Here is a 23,239-nt window from a genome sequence, read left to right on the forward strand (position 1 = left end):
GTTTCAAGCTTTTCATGTAAAATTTTAATGATTTGGGGACATACACATGTGAGATGGAGAGCTAGCCTTCCGCTGTCCCCCAGTGAGTGGCCAGGTGTTTTTGCATTATTTGCTGAATCAGCTGTTCTTTTTCCGTGGATCTGAAATGCCCCTTTTATGATATAGGGAGGCCCTGTATGTACTTGGTCAGTTTCTAGGCCTTCAACTGTATTACATTGCTCTCTAACGGTGCTGGCGTTTTGATTGCTCTCTCTAGCTTTATAATGTTTTAACACATTTCAGAACAAATATTCTTGTTTCTTTTGTTCAGGAATCTCTGTTCATTGCAGCTATGATTGTGGTGGAAGAAAATTATAAACAACGTAAATATCCACCAGCAGTGAAATTAATAACAATGTTTTTGTACATTCCAAAGTAGAAACCTGTGTTAAAAATGAATGAGGTGGACCTGCATGTATTAGAAAGAAGTCCAAGCTATTTATCCCAAAATGTTCGGATGTTTTTAACTGAAAATAATTGCAATAAAATATTTCTTATTTAAAACCAGACCCTAAATTCATGTAAGTGCATTGGAGTAGGTGGGGAGGGTGCTGTTGGAAATCTCATTTGCACTGAGAAGGGTGAATTCTGTTAAACAGAAGGATCTTTGGTCTTTGAGGCACTACAGTGAGTCTGGGGACAGTTTAAATGAGAACAGAAGTGCTGTGGCTAAGGAGTGAGACGCAGGTGGTGTTCCTGGGACAGCCAGAAGGGAGTGACGCAAGATGACCAAAGGGGGGCATGAAAGATACACTTACACTAAAAAAAATTATTCATTGTTTTCTAATATTCAAACTTAACTGGGTGTCCTCTATTTGCTTTCTAATCAGAGGGAAGAACTGAGTTAGGAGACTGAGTTCCCCACAAAAATAACTGAGAATTACTGAGAACTTATTTCTGGCAGGTGCTGCCCAATGGATTTGGCGGGATCAGCTCATTTAATATCTCCACAGCCGTCTGAAGCAGACACTATCCCTATCTTACCCTTTTCTAAGTGAGGAAACTAAGGCGTAGGGAGGTTCCATGACTTGTCCCAGGTCAACCAGCTGGGAGGTGGCCGAGTCAGGGTTTGTACCCTGGCCCTGTGGTTCAGGACCTTCAGGGCCTGCCCTTGAAAGCAAGGCCTCTCACCACGCGTAGATGCGAGATGGTTCATGTTTCTTGGCAAGGCAGGAAAATCTATAAACCAATGCAGTGGAGGGAGGAGATTGAGACAGAGGTGACCATGAAATATGTTTGTATTTTTCTGGGAGCTAAAATAATGGTGCAAGTTCTCACTCATTGAAGGCCCAGGAGACCTGGTGGGTAGGACCACGTGTCCCTCACCTGTCTGCCTCCGAGAACCCGGCCCAGAGCCGTGCATGTAGCAGGTGATGATGAAGGAATTGTCACAGCGGGAGACCTCCAGGAAGCTGCCCCTGAGATGGAGGTAGACATGCGAAGGACATGCTGGGGATGAAAGGAAACAGGACAAGGCAAAGCTGGGCAGGAGGAACCATCAGACCTTCTAGACCTGGCAAAGCATCTGCAAGCCCACAGAGAACTCTGGAGCAAAAATTGCCTGTTACAAACGCCCCACATTGGGCAGAAATGGCTGGGCCCTGGGGCCCTCGGGGTGTCAGTCATTGGTTGGGGTGTTCCATAAGGAGGGCAGGAGCAGAGGTGGGATGGGAGCAGCTGAGCCCCTTGCACCTCCCCCACCAGGACACTGTGCAGCGGAGATGTCCCCAGGAGCATGTGTCCCTTTTCCCAGAGTGGACCTGGGTCAGAACTGACCAGAGAAGCAGCAACAATATCACAAGCTGATCACAGAGGCACCTGAAAAGAAGAACACCCTTCCCCGGCCCTCCCATCCTAACACATCGCCAGAGAGGGGGGACAAAGACCAAGCATCCGTGACCCTCCCCCTCCAGTTCCCTCAGCCACGGATCAAGCCTTAAGGGCAGGAAGGATGAGATTGAATGGGGTGAACTTTTAACACTGTGAAACTTGCCCACGATGGCATTAAGCGACGTGGAGGGGGGAGTTCACACAGACCCACGAAGATGCTACAGCAGCAGAAAGTAAGAATGCCTCGAGTTTGCACCCACTGCGTGCAGGCTGCTCCCTAAACTGGTGACCTAGGTTGTGCTAAAACCAGACTTCGGGAAATTAGATTCTGAATGTTTAGAAGCTGAGGCAGATCTATACACACCAACTTGAAAACATGACTAGGTCATACTAAGGAAACAGTAAGCTGATGAATGTGTGTGGAATATGCATCTATTTAGGGAGGAGATAAAACACTCGTGTGTTTACATGTGTGCATAAGAAATGTGTGTAGGTGCTTAAGCATAGAAAGACGTCCGGAGGGTGCGGGCAAGGTCCTGGGAGGAGAGGAGATACTGTCTCTTCCTTTTACAGCCCTAAAAAAGGCGTCAGGTTATGGGTGATTTTTAATTTTGTGTGTGTCTTATTTTCTATAATAAAATGTGTTGCATTTATAATCAGAAAAATTTAAGAAACACAAAAAGAAAAATATTTTTAAATGAATGGAAAAATGAACTAAATGAAAATATAGGCACAGAAGAATGGACTAGATAATCCCTTGGAGACTGTTGCCTTGGGAAATCTCCAGGCTTTCTGGAAAAGGGTAGATTCCAGGAAAGACTGGCGGCACCCACTCCCCCCCACCCCTCCCCCCCAGTCCTCCTAGGGGCTTGGCTCGGCTTGATGCTGCCACCTAGAGGTCAGCGTCGGGCATTACCTCACCCCCTCTCCGGAGGGGCACCTCCAGCCGCGTTTCCAGTTTTCACCTCCAGCGGTTGGTTTCAGAGCCGAGGGTAGAGCTTTGTGGGAATGTCCGGTGTGAAGAGGAGACAGAGGAAAGAGCAAGACCAAACGAGATAGAGAACAGCTGTGCGTGTGCATCTGCTCAAAAGCGAAGCATTCCAAAACCTCGACAGTAGAGCTTAAACCAAGCGCGGGGCCCTTCCGACTATGGGGCCTTGTGCAACTGTATGGGTTACACGCCCAGGAAGCTGGCCCTGCTTGTGCAGTTGTATTTGGATGTGTGTATGTCAGTGATGCTTTTTGTATGCTGGGCATATGTGTGTGAGTGTGTCTGTGTGTACTAACATGTATGTCTGTGTGTGTGCATTGTGTGGTGTGCACTCATCTGTTCCTGTGTGAATGCACATTTGCTTAGGTGACTGTGTATGTCCCTCTGCGGTGTGTGTGTGTGTGTGTGTGTGAGAGAGAGAGAGAGAGAGAGAGTGTGCAGGTTCTGTGTTCCAGGACTGCAAGCCTCAGGTCTCTGGCTCAGGCCCCAGGGGTAATGGCAAAGCTGTTGGCTTGTCCAGCACGATCTGTAACAGGTGCTGCCAGGCCCTGCCCACTGAAACCATGAGCTCTGGGCACTTAAGGACTCTGTCCAACCCCCCACCCCCACCCCACTAAGAGACTTGGCCAAGCTCTGGCAGGGCCTCTAGCAGCATGAGTCTGTGTCCCGAGGATGACCCCAGCCCCCACTGAACTGCCAGCCTGAGAAAGCTCAAGCTGCCAGGACAATTTACCGTTTGTTCAGCCAACGTGTGACAGCAGGTCCCTGCCCTCCCCTCCTAGAGCACCCACGAAAAAGGGAGTGTTTTTCTCAAGGACCTGAGCGAAAGCCATTCCTTTGACATGCCACCATCAGGAGGGACAGGCCTCTGTACCCCAGTCTCTGTGGAAGGACAGAATCCCAATTTCCATAGCAGCCAGACAGTGGGCAGCGCTGGCCTCATCACACTGACACTGACCAACGCTTTGGAAGTTTTGCCTCAAGCCCCCCTTCTCCTTCTTACACCCTCGCTCTCCCTTTAAAACGGCCAGTCACCTCTGCACAGACGGAATGGCCTCAGCCCCTGCCCTGCCCTCAGGAGTTACCAAGTGGAATCCGCTCTCACCACTTTAACTGTGTGTGGCTCTGTTTACCTTTGACACCACACCTTTAAGTTCCAGGGCATTGGACCCGCTCACCCACCGGCCTGCACCACCTCCCTGGGCAGGGACACCCTCGGCTGCAGCTGCCAGAGCCGGCATCCCGGGAAGCTCACACCAGCCCCTCGGGTGGGATAATTCCGAGCCCCAGGGGCCACGCCACTTCCCATAATTTTGGGGGGGAATGAAGGTCCTTCCAGTTGTCCAAGCGGTAATTTACTTAACAATGTGCATTTGGTTGGCTCCCTCCCTTCCCTCTCACTTCACTCCCCAACCGTCATCTCCTACTAAGGGCTCCCAAGTAAATTCTCGCCCAGATCTGCTTCCCCGGACCCAGGCTCTGAGGCTGCGCTCTGAAGTGCAGGCCCGGTCAGCAGGGCTCTGTCCCCAGGGACTGTCTCGGGTGGTGTTTTTAAATGTCTCTGCTCAGCCGGCTGACCCCGGACAAGGCAGCTGGGCAGTGGGCAATGTGCTTGTGTCTCCGGAAGGCAAAGCCTTGCCCAGACTCCACGGAGGGGGCACCCCGGGCTCTGACTTCTGACCCTGCGGATGCCCTCCCTCTCCCCGCTCAGCTTTTCGGCTTCCCAACTGAAAGGGTTGCTTTGTTTTTTCTCTTCTTTGCTTCTTTCTTTCGAAGTGATTTCTGGGGAGCAAGAGTGCCCGGAATACAACAGGGCTGCGCGCCGTTGGCCAAGCGCTGCTCTGTGCCAGGCGCTGCTGCGGCTCAGGGACCCTGGAGGGTAACCTCCCGCCTCCTATGAGCTAGGTTCTCTGACTGGCTCCGAGCCAGCATCGGGGGGGGCCCCCACCCCACCCCCACCGGGATCTCGCAGCTGATTGGCAGCTGAGTCAGCCAGAGGGAGAACCCTGAGACCTGAACCCCAACTCGGCCCCAGTGTGAGCTGAGTTAGAGGCTGCTGAGCGGGCACCACCTCGCTCTCTGTGGCATGCCTCAGTTTCCCCATTTGTTAATAAGGGGGCTCAGGGAGCCTTTGCCCCCATGTTCTTCTTTAGGGAGGGAGCCGTGGCCTGATGACCTGGGTCCACAGTCCCAGGTGCCCTGCACGCGTGGCCGCCTGTCCGCATTGCCTGGTTAGCCTTCCTTGCTGACGCCGCCTGGCCCTGACCCAGATCAGATGCCGTGCAGCTCGTGGTCCCCCGTCTCGGGCTATGAAATATCCCCGGCATTTCACTACCAGGAGGAACTGAAGGAGCAGCAGCCGACAGGAAAATCTCCGTGTGACCTTCCTCCTCTGGACCATCAGGCGCCCCAGAAGCCTCGCCCACCCCCCCCACGCTGACTCCTGAGAAAACCATGGCTACCCCTTCTCAAAGCAGTGCAACTACCGGCTGCGGGCATGGACTTCAGTCAGACCACCGCTTCAAACCCCAGCCCTGGCACTTACTGGCTGTGTGACCTTGAGCAAGTCATTGGGCCTCTCTGTGCTTCGGTGTCAGGATGTGAAAGTCGGGGACTATCCCGGCCCTCACCTCGCAGGGGTGTTGTGACTGAGTTGCGCACACGGCTGTCTCAGTGCCAGCTGCTGTTCTTAATGGGGTCACCCTGTGCTCCTAGCCTCTTAAGTCTGAGGAATTACAGTTTCTCTACAATGACTCAGCTTTTCTGTGGTGAACATCTGCAAGGAGCCTGGGGAGTGGGGAGTTACCCTGACCGAAAGCAAAGCAAAACCTAGGAAAAATAGGGAGTCGTGGGTTAAGATAAATCAAAGGAAGAGCCTGTAACCCTGAGGGCCTGAGGCTTAGAGACAGCCTGAGGGCGAAGCTTTGCGGCTCAGGCTGAACTCACCGCTCTGACCTCCAAAAGGCCACAGTCACAAATGCCCCTCCCTCGGGTCCAGAATACTTTACTTCACCAGTCTACACCAGGACCCTGACCTGCTCCGGGGCTCAGCAGTGTTCACCCCGAATCACAGCTCCTAAATCCCCACCCTGGAGGCCAAGCCCCCCCCACCTCCACAACAAACACACCCCTCCTATCCCCTCCTTTCCTGACCCTTTCACTCCCTGTATTACGCTTGTGTATGTCCCCCATTATCACACCCTACCCTGGGAGCCCTCTGAGCACAAGGGCTACATCCCTGTCACCCCCACGTTGCCAAATACCCAGCATATACTAGGTGCTCAGTAAAAACCAGACCACTGGAAAGACATTACCACTGGCAATTATTGCCTGGGTCAGGTCACCCTCTTGCTTGAAAACTGGGTAAGCTAGCAGCACAGGGCAGTGAGCAGGGGGCTGGGTAGCCTTCAGCCTGATTTGTGCTGTACCAGCCATAAAAGTCACCCACCTTGCTGTGTGCACGGGCTCACGTCTTCTCGGATTACTTGTCTGCTCCCCGGGTGGGATGCCTGCAGGGTTGGCCAGAGGGAGGTCATGGCCAGGCCCTTTAGCAGACATTTCTCCAGGAACCTTGATCATGAGCATCCTGGTTTACATGTCAGTCTATTCACGACCCCCTCCCCCCCAAAAAAAGTCTACTCTTCCCAGGGCTACTTCCCAGGCTTCTGAACCTGCAATGTCATTAAATTAATATTGTCGCAGTTATTAGTGGCTTGCTACGTCTGTGCCAGGCATAATGGGGAACATGAACACTATATGCAATAATTTGGAGCAACACAATGAATTTTAGCATATTTCAGGTTCTAAGAAGTCTTGCACAAAATATATCTGTTTATTGTTATTTGAACAGCATGACCCAAATTCATTTGACAAAGGGACAACTTTTCACATAGCCTGTGGATGGAAAAGAGTTCTGTAATAAAACTGACAAGTCTGGTGAGAGAAAAGAACCTCACAGGGTGACCTGGTCATAGATTCCTAACTGGGCAGGTCATGGTGGGTAGTTACGTCTCAGGCATATAACTTCTTTAATTAAAGGCTTATTTTTGCCTTAAGCCAGCCCTGTCCATTGTTCTTGTGCATCTAGGTAAATGCACCCTTGAAATGCCAGAGGTAATCCTCTCTTCCAGACCCCTCTAAGGCGTGAGCACACAATCTTGTTGGCTATCCTGTACCTTGCTTTCTCCCAACTTCATGTAATCTTCCTTAGTTCCCTCCTTAATTCCAAATGTATAAAAGAAACTGCAAAACTGTCATTTTCCAGGGCATTTGAGATCTTGCTTCCCAGCAATTGTTCTCAGTTTGGCTCAAATAAAATCTTATAAAAATTCTTTTCGGATTTGGATGTACTAACCTTGACAGTACCTATTCACAGGCCCCAGTGTTCCGAGAAACACATAGTTGGGAACCCTGGACCTGAAGGAAGGAAAATAATAGTATTTTTTACACACCTGTAAGAGGGTTGTGCACTGTGCTGGGTCCCCGATGCACATTTTCTCAGGTTATCCTTACAAGGACCTCTGAGGAAGGAGTTATTGTCCCTGCTGTAAATGAGAAACAGGCTTTACAAGCGAGGCAGCCTTCCCCCAGGAGATGAGCCCAGCTGGGGGGTCACCTAGGGCTGCCGAGTCTCTTGTTGCCCCTTGACCACAAACCTGCCTTTGGATTTTCCTCTGCATTTGCTGCAGTCCTGATTGCTCCTGTTAACCACAGAAACCATGATCCCTAGAGGAAGAAAGTGAAAAGATTTTGCCTGCCCCCCCTGCACCATCCCTGAGAGTTTGGATTTGCAAAATTGGCTAACAAGGACAGTTGACTTCCAGACTAAACATAAATCTATCTGGGCCTCAGTTTCCTCATCTGTAAAATGGAGCTGTGGGTGGGGCAGGAGAGGCATGGTTAGAAAGATGTAACTAAATGGTCTCTAGGTTTCCTCCTCAGCATGGATTGGAGACCTAAAGGCTCGGCCTGCAATTTAGAGACACTTCCACCAGGGGACAAGCTGGAGTAGGACTATAACCACATGGCGCTGGTCATCTGGGGAAGTCCCCCTCCGGTGGTGCTTGGATGTGACAGAAATTATGAAGCCGTTTCTGAATCACTACAGGCAAAGGAGGCCCTGCATGAACTGCAAGTGAATAGCTTTTCCACCATGTGAATTCATGCTACTTAAGATCCGGTCCCTGTCCTTCCTTGAAACTTAGGAATCACTGGATTCCACCATCCAGGGACCTCAGGAGCTTGAAGAACAAGGAACACTGTTCGAAGCAGCATCAGTGAGATGAAGACCTTATTTAAGTTTTAAAAACCTATGCATGTTTTATTTTGCCAAGATTACAGCTTCTCTCTCTCCAATATATTCAATGTTTAGTTAAAAAGGGTTCCTCTTAATGTCCTGAGATGGGATCTTTAACTGAGGCAAAGTGGTGACACTTGCCTCATTTGTTCCCTTACGTCAAAGCTGAAATTCCCCGCTGCCCAGCGTTCGGTTACTCGGCCGCTCTCGCCAGCACTGGCTCCTGGAGGGCATTTGGCAGCTCTCTCCTGCAGTCACAGAAAGCGAAGTTATGTCTGAAAAGGGCTCGCCTCACTGTAACGTGAGGTTGAATTTCTGCAGCACCCTTCCAATCCCTTCCATATTCTCATAACTGTATCCACGAGCGGCGCGTGGCCGTGTGTGCCTTTCGAAGGCTGTGCAAATGGGACGTTTCACAGCGTGGGGCTCATTCTGCGTTATTCCGCCCCCTGTGGGACGTCGTGAGAGCCTTCGGTGCCGGTGCGCATAGACGCGGCTCGTTTCTTCCCGCGGCTCTACGGCACCCCATCTGTCCATTCCCCTGCTCACAGACATGGGCGTTGTTTTGCAATTATAAACAAAGCCGCAGTGACTCTCTTTGTGCGGGGCTCCTGGCGTGCATGTTTGAGTTTCTCTAGGCTACGCAGAAATGGAATTTTAAGTTATGATATCATTTCAATTTTGCTAAATTCTTTTTTGCTGTTCAGCCCTCATAATTCATTGTGTGCGAGTTCCCATTTCCCTCCTTCTCACCTACACTTGCATTTTAATGTTTGCCAGCCTGACAGATTTATTGTTTTAATTTGCAGCTGTCTGATTATTGGGGACGTTGAGTATCTTTTCAACTCTTCGGTGTGGCTTTTTCAGTCATTATCAACCCTTTATGTCCCAGCCAGACTGTAAGCTCCTGGGGGAGGGGCTGGGTCTCACATCTAAGGCCCTCACAGGGCACAGACAGCCCCATCCAAGCATAGATTCTATTCCTACTTTTCCCACCTGGCCACTGTGCCCCACCTTGGAGCCCTACTCTCCAAGCTTAACACGCTCCCTTCCCTGCAGCTCCCCAAATACGCCATGCTGGGATTTGTTCACACTGTGCCCTCTGTCTGGAACGCTATGTCTCTCCCAGTTCATCCAAATGTGCCTGCTCGTGCCCCAAGGCTCATCTCAAGAGCCACCTCCTCTGTGAGGCCTTCCATGACTACTAGCCCCTATGCCATCCCAAGTTCTCTTTTGTGCTTCCACTGGCCCCACGTGAACTTCTTGCTGCCTGTGTAAAACTTTGGAGCATCTGTTTGCCGATGTGTCTCCCCACCTGATCCTGGGCACGCAGAGGACAGGTGCTGCGTCCTAGTGATCCCCGAACCCCCAGCTCGTTGGTCAGGGCTGGGCGGAGAGGGCAGGTGCGCAGGGCCTGTTCGTCGGGTGGATGGATGAGCCCTGAAGCCGGCGCCTCCCGCATCAGCCTTCTGTAGCCTGTGGAGTCCTTGGGAACAAGGACAGCAGTGGGTCCGTATCACTGTCCCCCAGTGCCTAACAAGGCCAAGCGTTTGTGGCGCTCGGTGTGTTGTGGGTTTTTTTCTTTGAATCCTTACCTGAGGATATTTTTTCCATTGCTTTTTTTCAGAAAGTGGGGAAGGGGGAGAGAGAGAGAGAAACATCGATATGAGAGAGACACATCAATTGGTTGCCTCCCACATGTGCCCCAACAGGGGCCAGGGATCAAGCCTGCAACCGAGGTACGTGTCCGTGGCTGGAATTGAACCCGGGACCGGTTCAATGGGCCGGTGCTTTAACCACTGAGCCAAACTGGTGGCTCAGTGTGTACACTCAGTGTGTACACTCAGTGTGTATTTATTGACATAACTGTATGATTGCCTGGTAGTGTAGAAAATGGCTTTGCTCAGAAATTCCTGGATTTTCAATCCCAGCTTCCTAGTGGTATAATCTTGGGCAATTTCCGTGGCCTTTCCAAGCCTCCGTGCTCTCATCTTCCTGGAGAGGCTGGCCATGGCTTTGAGGACTGGGGTACGGATGGGAAAAGGGTGCTTGTGTGCAGCATTTTTATCACATGCACCCGGCATATTATAATTCTATGTCCAAACAGTACGGGGTTTGCTTTGGCTGCAATACTCTGGTTGGCTCACCTTTTTCAGTTGCCGTCTGTGATGAGGCGACAGTAGCTACTCAATAAAGTCTGGTTTTTCCAGCACAAGAACAGCGTCTTGCAGAAATTAGGTCCTTAGTAAGGAAGTTGAGCTGAACTCAGCACCTTGCACATAATAGGTAGTCAATAAATATTAAATCAAGCCAAATCCACCTCCCCATACTGCGTCCTGTTCCAGGCCCACCTTAAAGAAGTCAGTCCTTTTGTGGGGAGAGGGGCAGCCCCTTCTCCTGGCAGTGACCTTGTTTGATTTTTTCCGAAGCACAATGGTCTGTGGTGGACTGTTACTGTGGGGTCCCCGCAAACCAAACCTGCCCATAACAGTACCCCAGTGTGGCCTCCTCCCACTGAGAGTCTGGGCTTGGCCACAGGACCTTTAGACCACAGGGACATTAACAAGCCAGGGCGAGGCGAGATGAGTTCTTGCACACTGACCCTTGTCCCCCCAGAAGGTTCCTTCTTGGAGCCCAGTCACCATGCAAAGAAGAAGCCCAAACCAGTCACAAAGAGAGAGTGAGGCCTCGCCAGCCCTGCTGAGGCACCTGGTGTGTGAGAAGCAGCCACCTTCACAGCAGATGCCACATGGAGCAGAAACTCACAGACCACCTGAGCCCTGCCCCAATTGCACAATCATAAGCAAATAAATGATCGCTGTTCTTTTAAGCTACTAGGCTTGAGGGTGGTTTGAAACACAGCGGATAACCCATGAGCAGAGCATGTTCTGAGAGAGCAAGTCAGTGATCTGGGCGATGGTGTGCTGCTGGCTTGAAAATCTAACAGGAAATAAGCTTCAGGTAGACATGACTGCCTAACCTGGAACCCCCTCTCTGGGGTCTTCTTCCCTGGGACCCCAATTCTCAGGTCCATACCCTGTTGTTACCAGGGATCCTTTATCAGTTAAGGGTAAGGCTAGCTCTCTAAACAGATGCCCAGGCTCACATGACAAGAAGTCCGGAAGCGGGTGGCTTCTGGCCAGGTGAATGGAGCAGCTCAGTGAGGTCCCTGGAGGACTGAGATTGCGCAGGACCCAGATTGTGTCTGCTGGGAGCAGCCTGGGCTGCATCCTGCCTCACTCAGTACCACAGGAAAGTGTGATGCATTGGCTCTCCTAGCAGAGAAAAGAATCTCCCAGAGGGCTACACACACACACACACACACACACACACACACACCCCTCTTCCTTTGCATGTCATTGGCCAAATTGAGTCACGTGTCCATTACTGAGCCAATCATTTTGTATGAGTAGGGGGAGGGGTCAGAATGACCATGAGACCAATCAAAACTACCCTTGGATTAGAGGGGGTGTGGCCAATTCTTCTGAAGTCCCTGGGCTCATAGGGAAGGAATGGATGCCTGGAAATAATCGGGGTTCTGCTGGGGAGGGCATACAGGGTAAGGTCCAGCAGTGCCCCCATAGGACCCCTCCCCACTGGGCATGCGGGAGGAGCCCAGCATACTGGAATCATGGGGGAAGGCGGGGGGAGGGGGGGTGTGGGTGTGGGTGTGGGTGTGGGTGTGGGTGCCGTGCCAGTGTCTAGGGGGCAGGTCTGGGGAAGAGTTGGGGCCCTCAGGGCTTCTGTCCTCCCTCAGTTGGTCTCTCCAGTGTCGCACATCGGCCTCCACCCCAGCATGAAGAGAGGCGCCAAGCAGGGGGAGGAGGTTTAGATTTGTGCCTCTCTCTCTTTATTGTTAGCTTTATCGTTAGCACTTTCTTGAGTCGAGGGCACCGCTTCTGGGTCGTTATCTAGGACTTCGAGCTCTTGCTCTTTTCTCCATATCTCTCCTCCAGTGCCTTCTGCAAGTTCATGTTCATAGCATTTTTCTGGTGCCACCGGCCTGCAGAGAGCAGGGCGGGAGCAGGCACAGATCACCCAGAGGACCTCTGGAGCGCCCAGGCCCCATGGTGACCCATACCTCTTCCAGGGCGACCATTCACACCCAGGGCTCTCTCTGCTGCTCTGGGTTCTATCTGCACCTTGGGGCCACCATCCCCCACCCAGGGAGGGAAGTGCCCCACTCCCATCGTCCCAGCTCCCACATACCCAGATCATCCGTCTTCCTGCCGTGCCAGTGTTCTATGTCCCTCACCGATTTCTCAATCACCTCTGGGGTGTAGGAGGCCTTCATGAGGCTCTTCATCTCCTCTGTGGCCCCTGTGGAACCCCATGAAGAAATCCCCAGAAGCCCCAAGTCAATGGAGGTCAGGTGCTCTAGGGTTCATACCTGGATGTTAGTGTCATCTATGAAGGGTGGACTGTGAAAGAGTCAAGGAGGGGAATGGGGAAGGTAAGACAGAGGATGCCAGGCTTGGGCCCAGATCCCAGCTCCATCGTTTATGGACAGTGTGGCCTCAGATAAGTTTTTAGCCTCTCAGAGCTTTGGGCTCTTCATCTATTCAAAGGAAGAGAATGATCTTGCACAGGGGAGGTCCATCACTTAGTAACTAATAGATCAAGCAAAGAATATCAACAAAGAATGAGAAGATTTGTAGAGAAATAATTAGCAAGACTGCTCTATTAGACAAACAGGATCCTGAACCCGAGATTATTTTCACATTGATCATCTACAAAATGGGCCGTCTCCTAGGCTATCGAGCAGGTTCCAACAATTTCAAACAACTGAAATCATTGCAGGCCCTGTTTTCTAATGACGATGCCATCAGGCTAGACATCAACCTTTTGAAAGCAATGTTTATTGGTTTAGCAAGGATGGCTGTACATGCTTATGTCACAGAATGTTAAGTTAGAAATTTGGACTGAAGCCCTAAGCATAATAGATTTTAGATATCCAAGTGAGGTGTGATGCAGACGACAATGACTCCCAGTAAAAAGCCCAGGGCAAGCCAACGTCCTCCACACAGTCCCTCTGTCCAGCTGCTCTTCCCCCAGCAATCACAGCCTGACCTGCTCCCCTCCTGCTGGTCTTTACTCAGGCATCACCTGCTCTGAGAGGTCTACCCTAGCCAGTCTACTTAACATCCCTTAGGGGTTCATACAGAGGTGCTAACACTATAAAGCAAAGCAAAGGGTTTGTTGACAAAAGTCAGGTGATGCAGCTGGAAGAAGGAAGGAGAGGCTTCCCAGGAGCCTGTGAAGCCCTACCTTAGCCTGGGAGGTGGCACATGGCCTCTTACTATTATTCTTTACACTGCACACATAGGCTTTATACACTCTCTACGTGGGTGGTAGTTTTCACAATTAAAAAAGGATAATGCATCTATACTGGTTTAAATGCAGGAATACAAGTTTGTTTTGACGTTAGGAAATCAGCTAATGGAATTTACCACATCAACAGATCAAAAGGGAAAAAACCATATGGTCTAAATAACTGTTGTATAAATAATTCATACAACTTAACATCCATTCATAGTTTTTTTAAATTAACAAACCAAAGTCAAAGCATCCCTGGAGTGACACATTTGGCTGAATTATGTTCCGTGCTCATACTGACATTAACTCTGTTTCTCTAAAGACTCAGCCTTAGAACAAGATGTGATACTGGGTCTGTGCCCAGACCTAGAAACTGTGGGACATGGAGATGTTTGTTTTAAAAGTGGATTTGACTAAACTCTTACGTCTAAGTATAAAAGAGCACTGGGGAGCCAAGTGATCTTCCCATCCACAGGATTAATAAACTTCTGTATTATAAAAAAAATAAAAATAAATTTAAAAAAAAATTAACATGCAAACTAGAAATAAAGGGAACCCTCCTTAATCTGATAAAAATTTCAAAATATTATATTTAATGGTAAAATGTTAGAATCAAAAAAGAGATAAGGACCCGTTCCCCTGCTTATATGCAGCATTGTCCTGGGCAAGGCAGCCAGGACAGATGGGAGAAAGGCAGGAAGAGCCCAGGGGTTAATAATGTAAACTCTGGCCCCAGGCTGCCAGGGTTCAAATCCCATCTGTGACTGTTCCTATCTATGTGGCCTTAAGCAAGTTGTTTAATTTTTCCATGCCTCATCTTTTTCTATCTAAAAAAAAAAGGGGGGGGGGCGTATAGCACTTACTACATAAGGCTCTTGTGAAACTTAAAATGTATTTATAGTAAAGCAGGGCCTGGCACATACTACATGCTATGCATAGATGTAGCCATTGTTATTATTAAAAAGAAGTCCCCAAAGAATCTACAAACAAATTACTGGAATTAATAGGTGAGCTGAGTAAGGCTTCTGGATATAAGATTAATGTACAAAAATTAAAATTGCCTCTGTGTATATAAGCAGTAAAGTTAGAAAATGTAACTTTAAAAAATATACCATTTGCAACAAACAGCAAAAAAAAAAGAGGTTCTTCTAAATAAATCTAACAAAAAAACTGCATAATCTTTCTAGAAAATAATTTGAAAATGTTGTTGACAGATATTGAAGGAAGATTTAAGTTAATGGATCTGAATACCATATTCATGGATTAGAAAATTCATTATCATAAAACTGACATCTGCCCCTACATTGAGCTGTAGATTCAATGTGCTTCCAATCAAAACCTCCACAGAGCTTTTCATGGAAACTGACAAGCTGATTCTGGAATGTGTGTGGAAGAGTAAAGGGCCTAGAATGGACAAGACATTTTTAGCTGCTGGTGGTGGTGGTGTAGGGTGGGGGGGGGTTTACCCAGCCAGATATGAGACTGCTTATAATACCTTGGTCATAAAAAGTGTAACATTAGCCCAGTGGGCAGAATAGAGCCTGGAAACTGATCCGTGCTCTTAGGAAGCTTGATGGATACCAGCTGCACCACCCCAGGTCACTGGGGGGATAGACGGGACTATTCGATTAAAGGGACTGAGACAATAGGTAACCCCCATAAAGGAGGAATCAAAAATGACTTCCTGCTTCATGCTAAAAACAGAGATCAACTCCAGGTGGCTGAAAGGCTGACGTGTGAAAAGCAAAACTAAATATTTTTAGAAGACTACAGAAAAGACCACCTTTATAACTCAGCAGGGCTAGGATTTCTTCAACACGCGCCTCTGGAACTGTCTCGCCTCAGTAAATAGGACTCCATCCTTCCAGATCCCAGGTCAAAAGCCTGGCAGCGACCTTAACTCCTCCCTCGCTTAGGCCGAATCCTCCATTAGCCTCTTCTGTCTGCTCCGCTTCACACAAATGCCCAGAATCCTACCCGCCGGCCCACCTTCACCAGGACCTCCCTGGGCCGCCGAATGGCACAGGGGTGCCCTCCAGGGCTGTGCAGCGCACCAGCCCGGCTCCCCGGGCCCAACCACCACCGTCTGCCCCCCGGACTTTTGCAGTCACCTCTTCACTGCTCCCCCTGCGTGTGTCCTAGCTCCCCACATCTATTCTCAACACAGCAACTGGAGCAATCCTTTAACCTAAGCCAGACAGTCAGGCCTCCCGCTTATGGTCCCTCCCCGGCTCCCCAGACAGTCAGGCCTCCCGCTTATGGTCCCTCCCCGGCTCCCCATCTAAGAGAAAAGCCCTTCCCCGCCTCCCCCCTGGCCCGTGTCCTCCGCTTCCTCCCCGCACTGCTGTCCAGCCACGGGAGCCTCGCCCACCTGGAACGGCAAGTGCAGGGGCCACCCCGGGTGGGTGGAGATGAAGAGGGGCCTGGGGAGCACGGGATGTCCTAATTCCTAATTTGCAGCGCTTGCCAATTTCTGGAGTATAAACCCTGCCACGCCCAGTGGTGAGATGGCTCTGTGACCCCAATCAGCCAGCCCAGGACAATTTAACAGTCGGCTCTCGGGAGCTGGTACAAGCTGGTGCGACACCCAATGGTGTTTCTCGGTCTGGATGATGGGTGCGCAGATTTTTTAATATTAGTCTCTTACATTTATGTGGGCGCTGCTATATGAGGTTGCATGTAAGAGGTGCTGGGTGATGATTGTTAGAGGGACGAGAGGAAGGCTGATCGCTGAGGCCTGGAACACAGGGCCATCTGAGCTGAATTCTCTCTTCCCTCCCCCAGCACCACCCCTTCTCTAAGCTCAAAGGAAAACCCAGAAATTTCCAGTGGCTGTCTGGTTCCTAGGTAACGGGGATCCGAGCCAGGTGAGGAGGTTTGCCAGGCCCCTGGGGACACTGGAGAGGACCTGGAGTGAGGCAAGAGGAAGGAAGAAGAGGCCCAGAATGACTTGACTGTTTGCAATGAGGCCGAACTGGACCGTGGGGCCAGAGAGAAGCCCCTGCGCCGGCCGTGGACCCCATCTGAGCAATTCATTAAACGCTTGGGGACAGGGTCATAGCTAGGGAAGTGACCCGGTGCCAGCGAAAACTTCAGATCCACCTCCTGCTACTGAGAGTTCTGGGTGAACTCTTTCCAACCTGTCTGTGAAAGGGAGCCCCCCCCCCCGGAACGAATGGGGCCACGGCCGGCCCGCAGGATGCTGTCACTGTCAAAGGCTCCAACCCACCCTTTCCCCAGGTAGTGCCACCCCCAGACCCTGGGAAGGGAAAATACCAGCCTGCCAGCTACTGAGCACTTGCTGGGTGTCGCAGGCCAAGCATCTTCAGAGCGTCCTGCCAACGACCCAGTGAGGGCCACGTGATCGTGTTGTCCCCATTTACCAGGAAGGTGACTAAGGCTCAGAGAGGTTAAGGATCTTACGTGAGGCCACACCAGTGAGTTGCTGAGCTGAGCTTTGCGCCAGAAACCTGACATCACTGTGACGGAAGGTGCAAGGCCAGGGGTGCCTGGGTCTTGGCAGATTAGGACACCAGAGCTGTTTGGGGGAGGGAGGAGCTGACAGCCAACTGGGGTGGACAATCGGCATAGTGAGGACAGACTTGCCCGGGGACTGGGCATTTACAGCATCGGCACACGGCCTGGCAAAGAGTAGGCCCTTGGTGGCCGTGAATGAGTATCCCTGGGATATATCCTAGGGTCTGATCCATAGAGGTCGGGGAAGGGGTAGACATCCCATCGGCCTTCCCTGCCCCTTGGGGACCATGGGTGTTCATGGCCCCACCCTTGCCCTTTGACCTGACCTTGAAACAAGTTTGACCGCATGTTATAGCCCAGGTCGTAGTAGTCTGAGAAGATGGAGGCGATTTCCACAGAATTCTGAGTCCTGCTGGGCCACGAGCTCGCCCTCTTGTGACCCTCAAAGTCTTCACCAATGGCCCTTCGCGCCTGAGCAGGGAGGGACGGAGGAGAGACAAGGGGCAGAGAAGCAGGGTCAAGCCTTGTATTTCCCTGTGACTCCCCGACCCTGCCCTCACCACCCCACCCACCCTCAGCCTGCAGCCTTCAACCAAGCCCCAGGGCTGGGGAGCCGGTAGCTGAAGGCCCCTCCACCTCCCACGCCACCTCCCCCCTCACCTCCCCCTGGGCAGGGACTTCAGAGAAGACAGTGATCATAAACCCCTCCTGCACTGAGCACCTACTGTGCACCTCTTCAGGAGAGGCTATTTTATAAATGCGGAAAGCTGGGGCTCAGGGCAGGGACTCAGCAAAAACATAGCCGAGTAACCACTGAGCCTGGTTGGCCTCCTGGGATGGAGGCAGCACTCTAGTCAGCTCTAGGTGGCTCCTCTGATTGCATGGAAGCCAACCCTGCCTGTACAGATGGGGAAACTGAGGCTCAGAATTATTAAACCTAAGCCTAGGAGCCAGGAAGCCTGGGTTTGAGTCCCAATTCTGCCACATGCCAGCTGCTGACTTTAGGCAGGTCTCTGCTCATCTCTGGGCCTTCTGAAGGCCGAGAGAGGCCGCAAGAGTGACCATGCCTCAAACTGGACAAGATTCTCCAAGTAAGGCAGAACATTTAGGACAGTGACCTCCCAAGCTAGCTGGTGGGTGGGCTCACCGCACCTTCAGACGACAGATGGAAGGTGGCCTGGTGAGTCTGGATCTTCCACTAACTCAGTATGGCTATGAGCAGATTACAGCCCCTCTCTGAGCCTTGCTTTTTCCATCTGTTAAAAGGAAGCAATAGCCCGGCCGGCGTGGCTCAGTGGTTGAGCATCGACTATGATCCAGGAGATCCCGGTTTGATTCCCTGTCAGGGCACATGCCCAGATTGAGGGCTCGATCCCCAGTAGTGGTGTGCAGGACACAGCTGATCAATGATTCTCTCATTATTGATGTTTCTATCTCTCTCTCCCCCTCTCCCTTCCTCTCTCTGAAGTCAGTAAAGATGTATTTTTTTAAAAAGGAAGCAAGAGCTCCTGTCCAGCCTACTGCACAGTGATGTTACTATGAGTGTTGAGAGGGTGGCTTTGAAAATGTGTCTCACAATTCAGAGTAGGAAGAACCCTTAGTACTTGGCCAGAAGTGGCAGGTGAATTTTGTCTTGACTTCAATTGATCAGTAATAACTCCCTGAAATGCTATATCCGGTGGGGAGAGGTGCCGGCATTGATTAGTGATGTCTGCCATGGGTGCACACTAGGAATGCTGTGGGAGGCATGCTAGGTATTTGCCAGCGGGATCTAGTCCAGCTGCCTCACTTCACAGACGTAGCGACTAAAGCCCAGAGAGGGGAAGTAACTTATTCAAAATGACCCAGCCCTTGGGGCAGAGCCAGGACTCAAACCCAAATCTTCTGATTCCCCATCAATGCTGTCCATTCGCTGCAGTCTCCTTTAGATCTGTGTTGAACATATCTCATTCAAACATGAGACTTATATCTGCAAAGTCATCAAGGGCTAGGGCTCCCGAATCTGCTGGCCAGTTTGGGAACTCATCCTACACAACTGGGCAAGTTGGGTAACTTACTCAACCCCTCCTAAGACTTGGCATCTTACCCTAGAGATGAGGAAATAGTACCTTTCTGGTTGGGAAGACGAAATGAGTTGTTATATGTGAAGGGTTTAAACAGTACACAGTGCCTGGCACATAGCAGGTGCTCAGTAAACACTGCTTTCTGGTAATATTGTTACAGGGACTCTGCCCTCAAGAGTGGGCTCCTGTGGGGTCTCATTGTAAGTCTCCATGCATCACCCTCCTGCCGCCCTTGGCTCCTGCACCCTGTGCTGACACCTGCTCTTCGGAGACCAGCTCGTCCACCACGTTGCTCCCAAACTTGTGGCGAATGTTATCAGGAATGACGCTGCTCCTCTGGCCCTGGGCCCCCAAGTTGGGGTCTTCCTTCAGCTCCTGGCATGGCTGAACCCCCTCTTGGAAAGTGGCCTTGCTCTCCCTCGAGGAGGGTCTGTAGCTCCCCTTCTTCAGTGACCCAGGTCGTAAGTCCATCCCAGAGGAGTCCCTGCTGACAGGTGAGGGGTTTGGAGGCCGGACCCCCTCCAGGTGGGCCTGTCCCAGGAGGCTGCCTCGGGGGCTGCCTCTCTGGTGCAGGGACGGCTGAGGGGAGACTGGGGCCTGGCACTTGAACTTAGAGGTATCCAAGGGGCTATGGGCAGTTCTCCTGGGGTCGGTGTCCTGCTGGCCTTCTTTGTTGTTCAGATGACCCCTGGTCAACGCAGTTGTACCTGAACAGAGGGGAGAAAGAGGGAAGGAGAGACGGAGACAGACAGACAAATGCAGAGTGGAAGGCAGGAAGGGAGACAGCGGTGGGGGTGGGGAGGGGAACAGGCAGACACAGAGCCCCAGAAATCCAGAGCAGAAAAGAGGATGGGAGCAGAGAGGTCACGGGAGTCAGAAGCATGGGTGAGAAATTTGGGAAGAGACAGGGAGAGAAGTTAGTCCAGCTGCCAAGCCTCCCATGGGACAGGGTCGTCCCACAGGGTTTCTGACAATAGGAGCCACAGCCCTGAAAGCTGGCACAGGGCACTACTTGGCTTGGCCAAGTCACACGACTGGAAAGGACCAGAGCTGGGTCTGGGCCTCAGTCTTTGTTCCCCTTCTGAGCTGCTCCCCCACCCTCACTTCCCTCCTCTATTCTCTGGGTTAATCGGGTGGTGTGACCCCAGCCTAGTCCCCCGCTCTCACAGGGCACCTCTCCGCTCCCATCTCCCAGTCCCAGGAGGTCTCCTGCTCCCAGCCTGAGAGGTCTCCTCTTCCTCCCCTTCTCCCATCCCCAGCATTTGCCCAGGCTGGTTCTGCTACCTAGAAGGCCACCCCTCCTTTCCCTAGATCAAAATTCTACCATTCCTTTCAGTGCGGCCTCACCAGGAAGCCCTCCTGGACGCCCACCCCAAGCTGCGGGCCAGCTTCCGCCCCTCAACTTCACAACCCTGTCCCCAGCATGTTCCACGAATCTCCCCCTGGGTTTTCCCTTTCTCCATCACTGAGCTACAAACCATCTGGTTTCTCCTCTAAACTGGGGGGAAAGGGGGCAGGGCCATTAAGGTGGGGTCCATGGGTGAGTCAGCCCTGGGCCTCCCACAGCACCCGCCAGAGAACACTGTGCGTCGGGCTGTAGGTGAAACCCCTCATGAGTGAGGGGCGAGTAGGAGGCTGCGAGGGAATCAGACCCAGAGTAACGCTGCTCTCGAGCCTGAGAGGAGGCCAGACCGCCCCCCCCCCCTTGTCCTGGGCTCTGCCTCCGGGGAAACTAAGGCTTCCAAGACGCGGATGACGACCCTTCTCAGAAGGAGTGGAGGCAGAGAGCTTGAAGAGCACTCAGCGCCCACCTCATCAATCTCCTGCTCACGGGGAAACTGAGGTCTAGTGCAGGGATGGACTCCTCCTGGGGTCCCCCAGCATTCAGGGCTCGGGGCTCCAGGGCAGTGCTCCCCATTTTCCCTAGGCTGTGCTCCTGCCTGCCTCCTCTACCAGCATATTCTGCGGAATCGCCTGCTCAGCCTCTGCGAGTTAAGTGTTTGTTGAATGAATGAACGATCGGCAGCTAGCATTCCAGGAATCTCATTGTAACTCTACCTTTCCCTCCACTCTATTCATTCAGCTGTAAAATGGGCAGAGTAAATCCTATTTTACTTGCTATCTAAGGATCAAAAGATGAGTCCTCAGAGTTTTCCAAGTTGGCCATTTACCAGAATTCCCCAGGATATAAATTAAAAATACAGATTCCTGGGCCTCTCCCAGAGCTGCTGTATCAGGATCTCCATGGGAGAGGCTGAGAGTCTGAGTGTTTGACAAGGTCCCTGGGTCATTTGGCTCACTGGAGAAAGCTTCTAGCAGGAGTCCCGCCCCCACCTCATCCCATCTGCCCTCACCCATGGGGACCCTTCTCAGACCTGAACTAATCCAGTCACAGTGCATTGAAACCCTTCCCCATGTCCTCAGGACAGAGCCTCCACCGTCGGGGATCTGGCCCAGGACCAGGCTTGGCCTGGCTCCCACCTCACCCTCCAGTCTTCAAGCCATATTGAATTTCATGCAAGCACCACCCTCTCTCACCTCCACGCCTCTGTCCACACTGCCGGGCCTAGAACACTCTCCTTCCCTCCTTCGGCCCCACCCCACCCCTGCTTGGCTCGATCATGAACTGCGTGTACTTCCCACTCTCAGAGACCTGGCCTCTCTCCCCCTGCCCCCCACTGCCCTACTGTGTTCCCCCACAGCCTGCCCATCCACTTGGATGAAAAAGGGGCTCTACAGAAAGGAACCTCACAGGGTGAGCTGATCATAAACTCCTAATCGGTGAGGTCCTGGTGAGCAGTCACACCCCTGGCATATGACTCCTTCATTAAAGGTTATCCCTGCCTCAAGCAAGCCCTGTCCATTGTTTCTAGATTAACACGCTTTTGAAATGCCTCTTTTCAGATCCCCCCTTCTAATAGTGACCACCCTTCCAGACATTCCTTCTAATAGTGACTACCCTTTTAGAGTCTCCCCTTCTAATAGTGACCACCTTTTTAGAGTCCCTCCTTCTGAGATGTAACCACCCTCAAGAGAGTGAGTAATCTTAACTTTCCTGTCATCCAATCCCTGCCTTGCTTTCCCCCACCTCCATGTAACCTTCCTTATGTTCCCTCCTTAGTCTCAAATGCTTAAAACAAGCTGCGATACTTTTTCTCCGAAGCATTTGAGATCTTGCTTCCCGGTATATGTTGTCAGTTCAGCCCAAATAAACTCATAAAAATTCTCTACAAGTTTGGACATTTCTTATGTCAACATGCTGCCCACAGGGGGCTGCTGTCTCCCCTCTGAGCCCTGAGGACGGGCCCTGTGGCAGGGTCGCGATCCCCAGGCCTAGCAGATGGGACAGGCCCAGTGATATTCCTTTCCCTCCCTTTTCCTTCTGTCTTCAACAGAATGCCCTGAGGAAGTCAGGGCCACACAGAGGGCTAGGGGAAGGAGTAGTCCCCGCTGCCCCTGAGGAGTCCCTCCCAAAGCCCTGGCTGTGCACTGAGTGTCCCTGGTCAGTGCGTCCCTGGCCGGCCAGTCCTACCTGCTTGGTGGCCCAGCTCCATAGACTCTTGTTCCAAGCTTAGTCCTGTAAACAAAGAAACAAACTGTCGTCTCAGATGTCATAGAGGCCCCGTGAATGGAAGTAAGCTGAGAGTGGAACAGGGAGACCTGTGCCATCTACCCAGCCCCTGACCAGAGGCCCCTCCATGCAGCTGCCCCTAGTGCTCTCTGGCACTCAAGGAGCCCCACGCCCCATCCACCCATCACCCCTGGGCCTGCCTCCTGGACCCCCAGACTCTGCCCTTTCTGGAAAGCCTTGGGCACCCCCACCACCAGTGAGTGCCTCACACAGCCTGGGGCCTGGGCCCCTCTTCCTCCTGCTTCTCCCCCATCTGCACCAGCCAACACTCCCCTGGCCATGGGGTGCTGTCCAAAGCTCCCCATCCTGATGACTAGTTGCCTTTCTGCAAATAGGATTTTGTCCATTTTACCAGCTGGTCATTCAAGCTCAAGCAAAGGGAACCAACTTGGCCAATGTGGAGAACAGGATCCAACTCTGGTGTATGTAACCTGTCTTTCCTCCGAAGACAGGCCTTTGGGCCAAATTTGGGGGTCCGCTCTGGCATCTTCAAAAGCCTCTGCACCTTTTAAGGTTGTGTTCCTTTTTCTTAGGTGATCTTTTTATTATTCATATTCTCATCACTTTTTAGAAAGGTTTTTGTGAATTTTTAAATA

The 23,239-nt window shown here is 51.6% G+C and overlaps 1 protein-coding gene across 1 annotated transcript; it reads right to left on the bottom strand.

The window, feature by feature from the left end:
- Nucleotides 1-12,067: 12,067 nt before the first annotated feature.
- CIMIP4 (ciliary microtubule inner protein 4) lies at nt 12,068-22,566 on the bottom strand. Its single transcript, XM_016223163.2, has 5 exons — nt 22,545-22,566; nt 19,271-19,719; nt 17,276-17,420; nt 12,366-12,476; nt 12,068-12,159 (listed from the first exon to the last, which is right to left on the bottom strand). The coding sequence occupies exons 1-5, from the start codon at nt 22,564-22,566 to the stop codon at nt 12,068-12,070; spliced, it is 819 nt and encodes a 272-aa protein (XP_016078649.2).
- Between the last annotated feature and the right edge of the window lie 673 nt (nt 22,567-23,239).

This window comes from Miniopterus natalensis, chromosome 2 (genome assembly GCF_054644295.1).
Source record: "Miniopterus natalensis isolate mMinNat1 chromosome 2, mMinNat1.hap1, whole genome shotgun sequence".
NCBI classification, from domain to species: Eukaryota; Metazoa; Chordata; class Mammalia; order Chiroptera; family Miniopteridae; genus Miniopterus; species Miniopterus natalensis.

Excerpts from the sequence above, each read along its gene's own strand:
- CIMIP4 (XM_016223163.2), bottom strand. The coding sequence starts at position 22,566 with ATGGAGCTGGGCCACCAAGCAG. Across the intron at positions 19,720-22,544 it reads GGAGCTGGGCCACCAAGCAG|GTACAACTGCGTTGACCAGG; the intron begins GTAGGACTGGCC and ends CCCTCTGTTCAG. Across the intron at positions 17,421-19,270 it reads AGCTGGTCTCCGAAGAGCAG|GCGCGAAGGGCCATTGGTGA; the intron begins GTGTCAGCACAG and ends CTCCCTGCTCAG.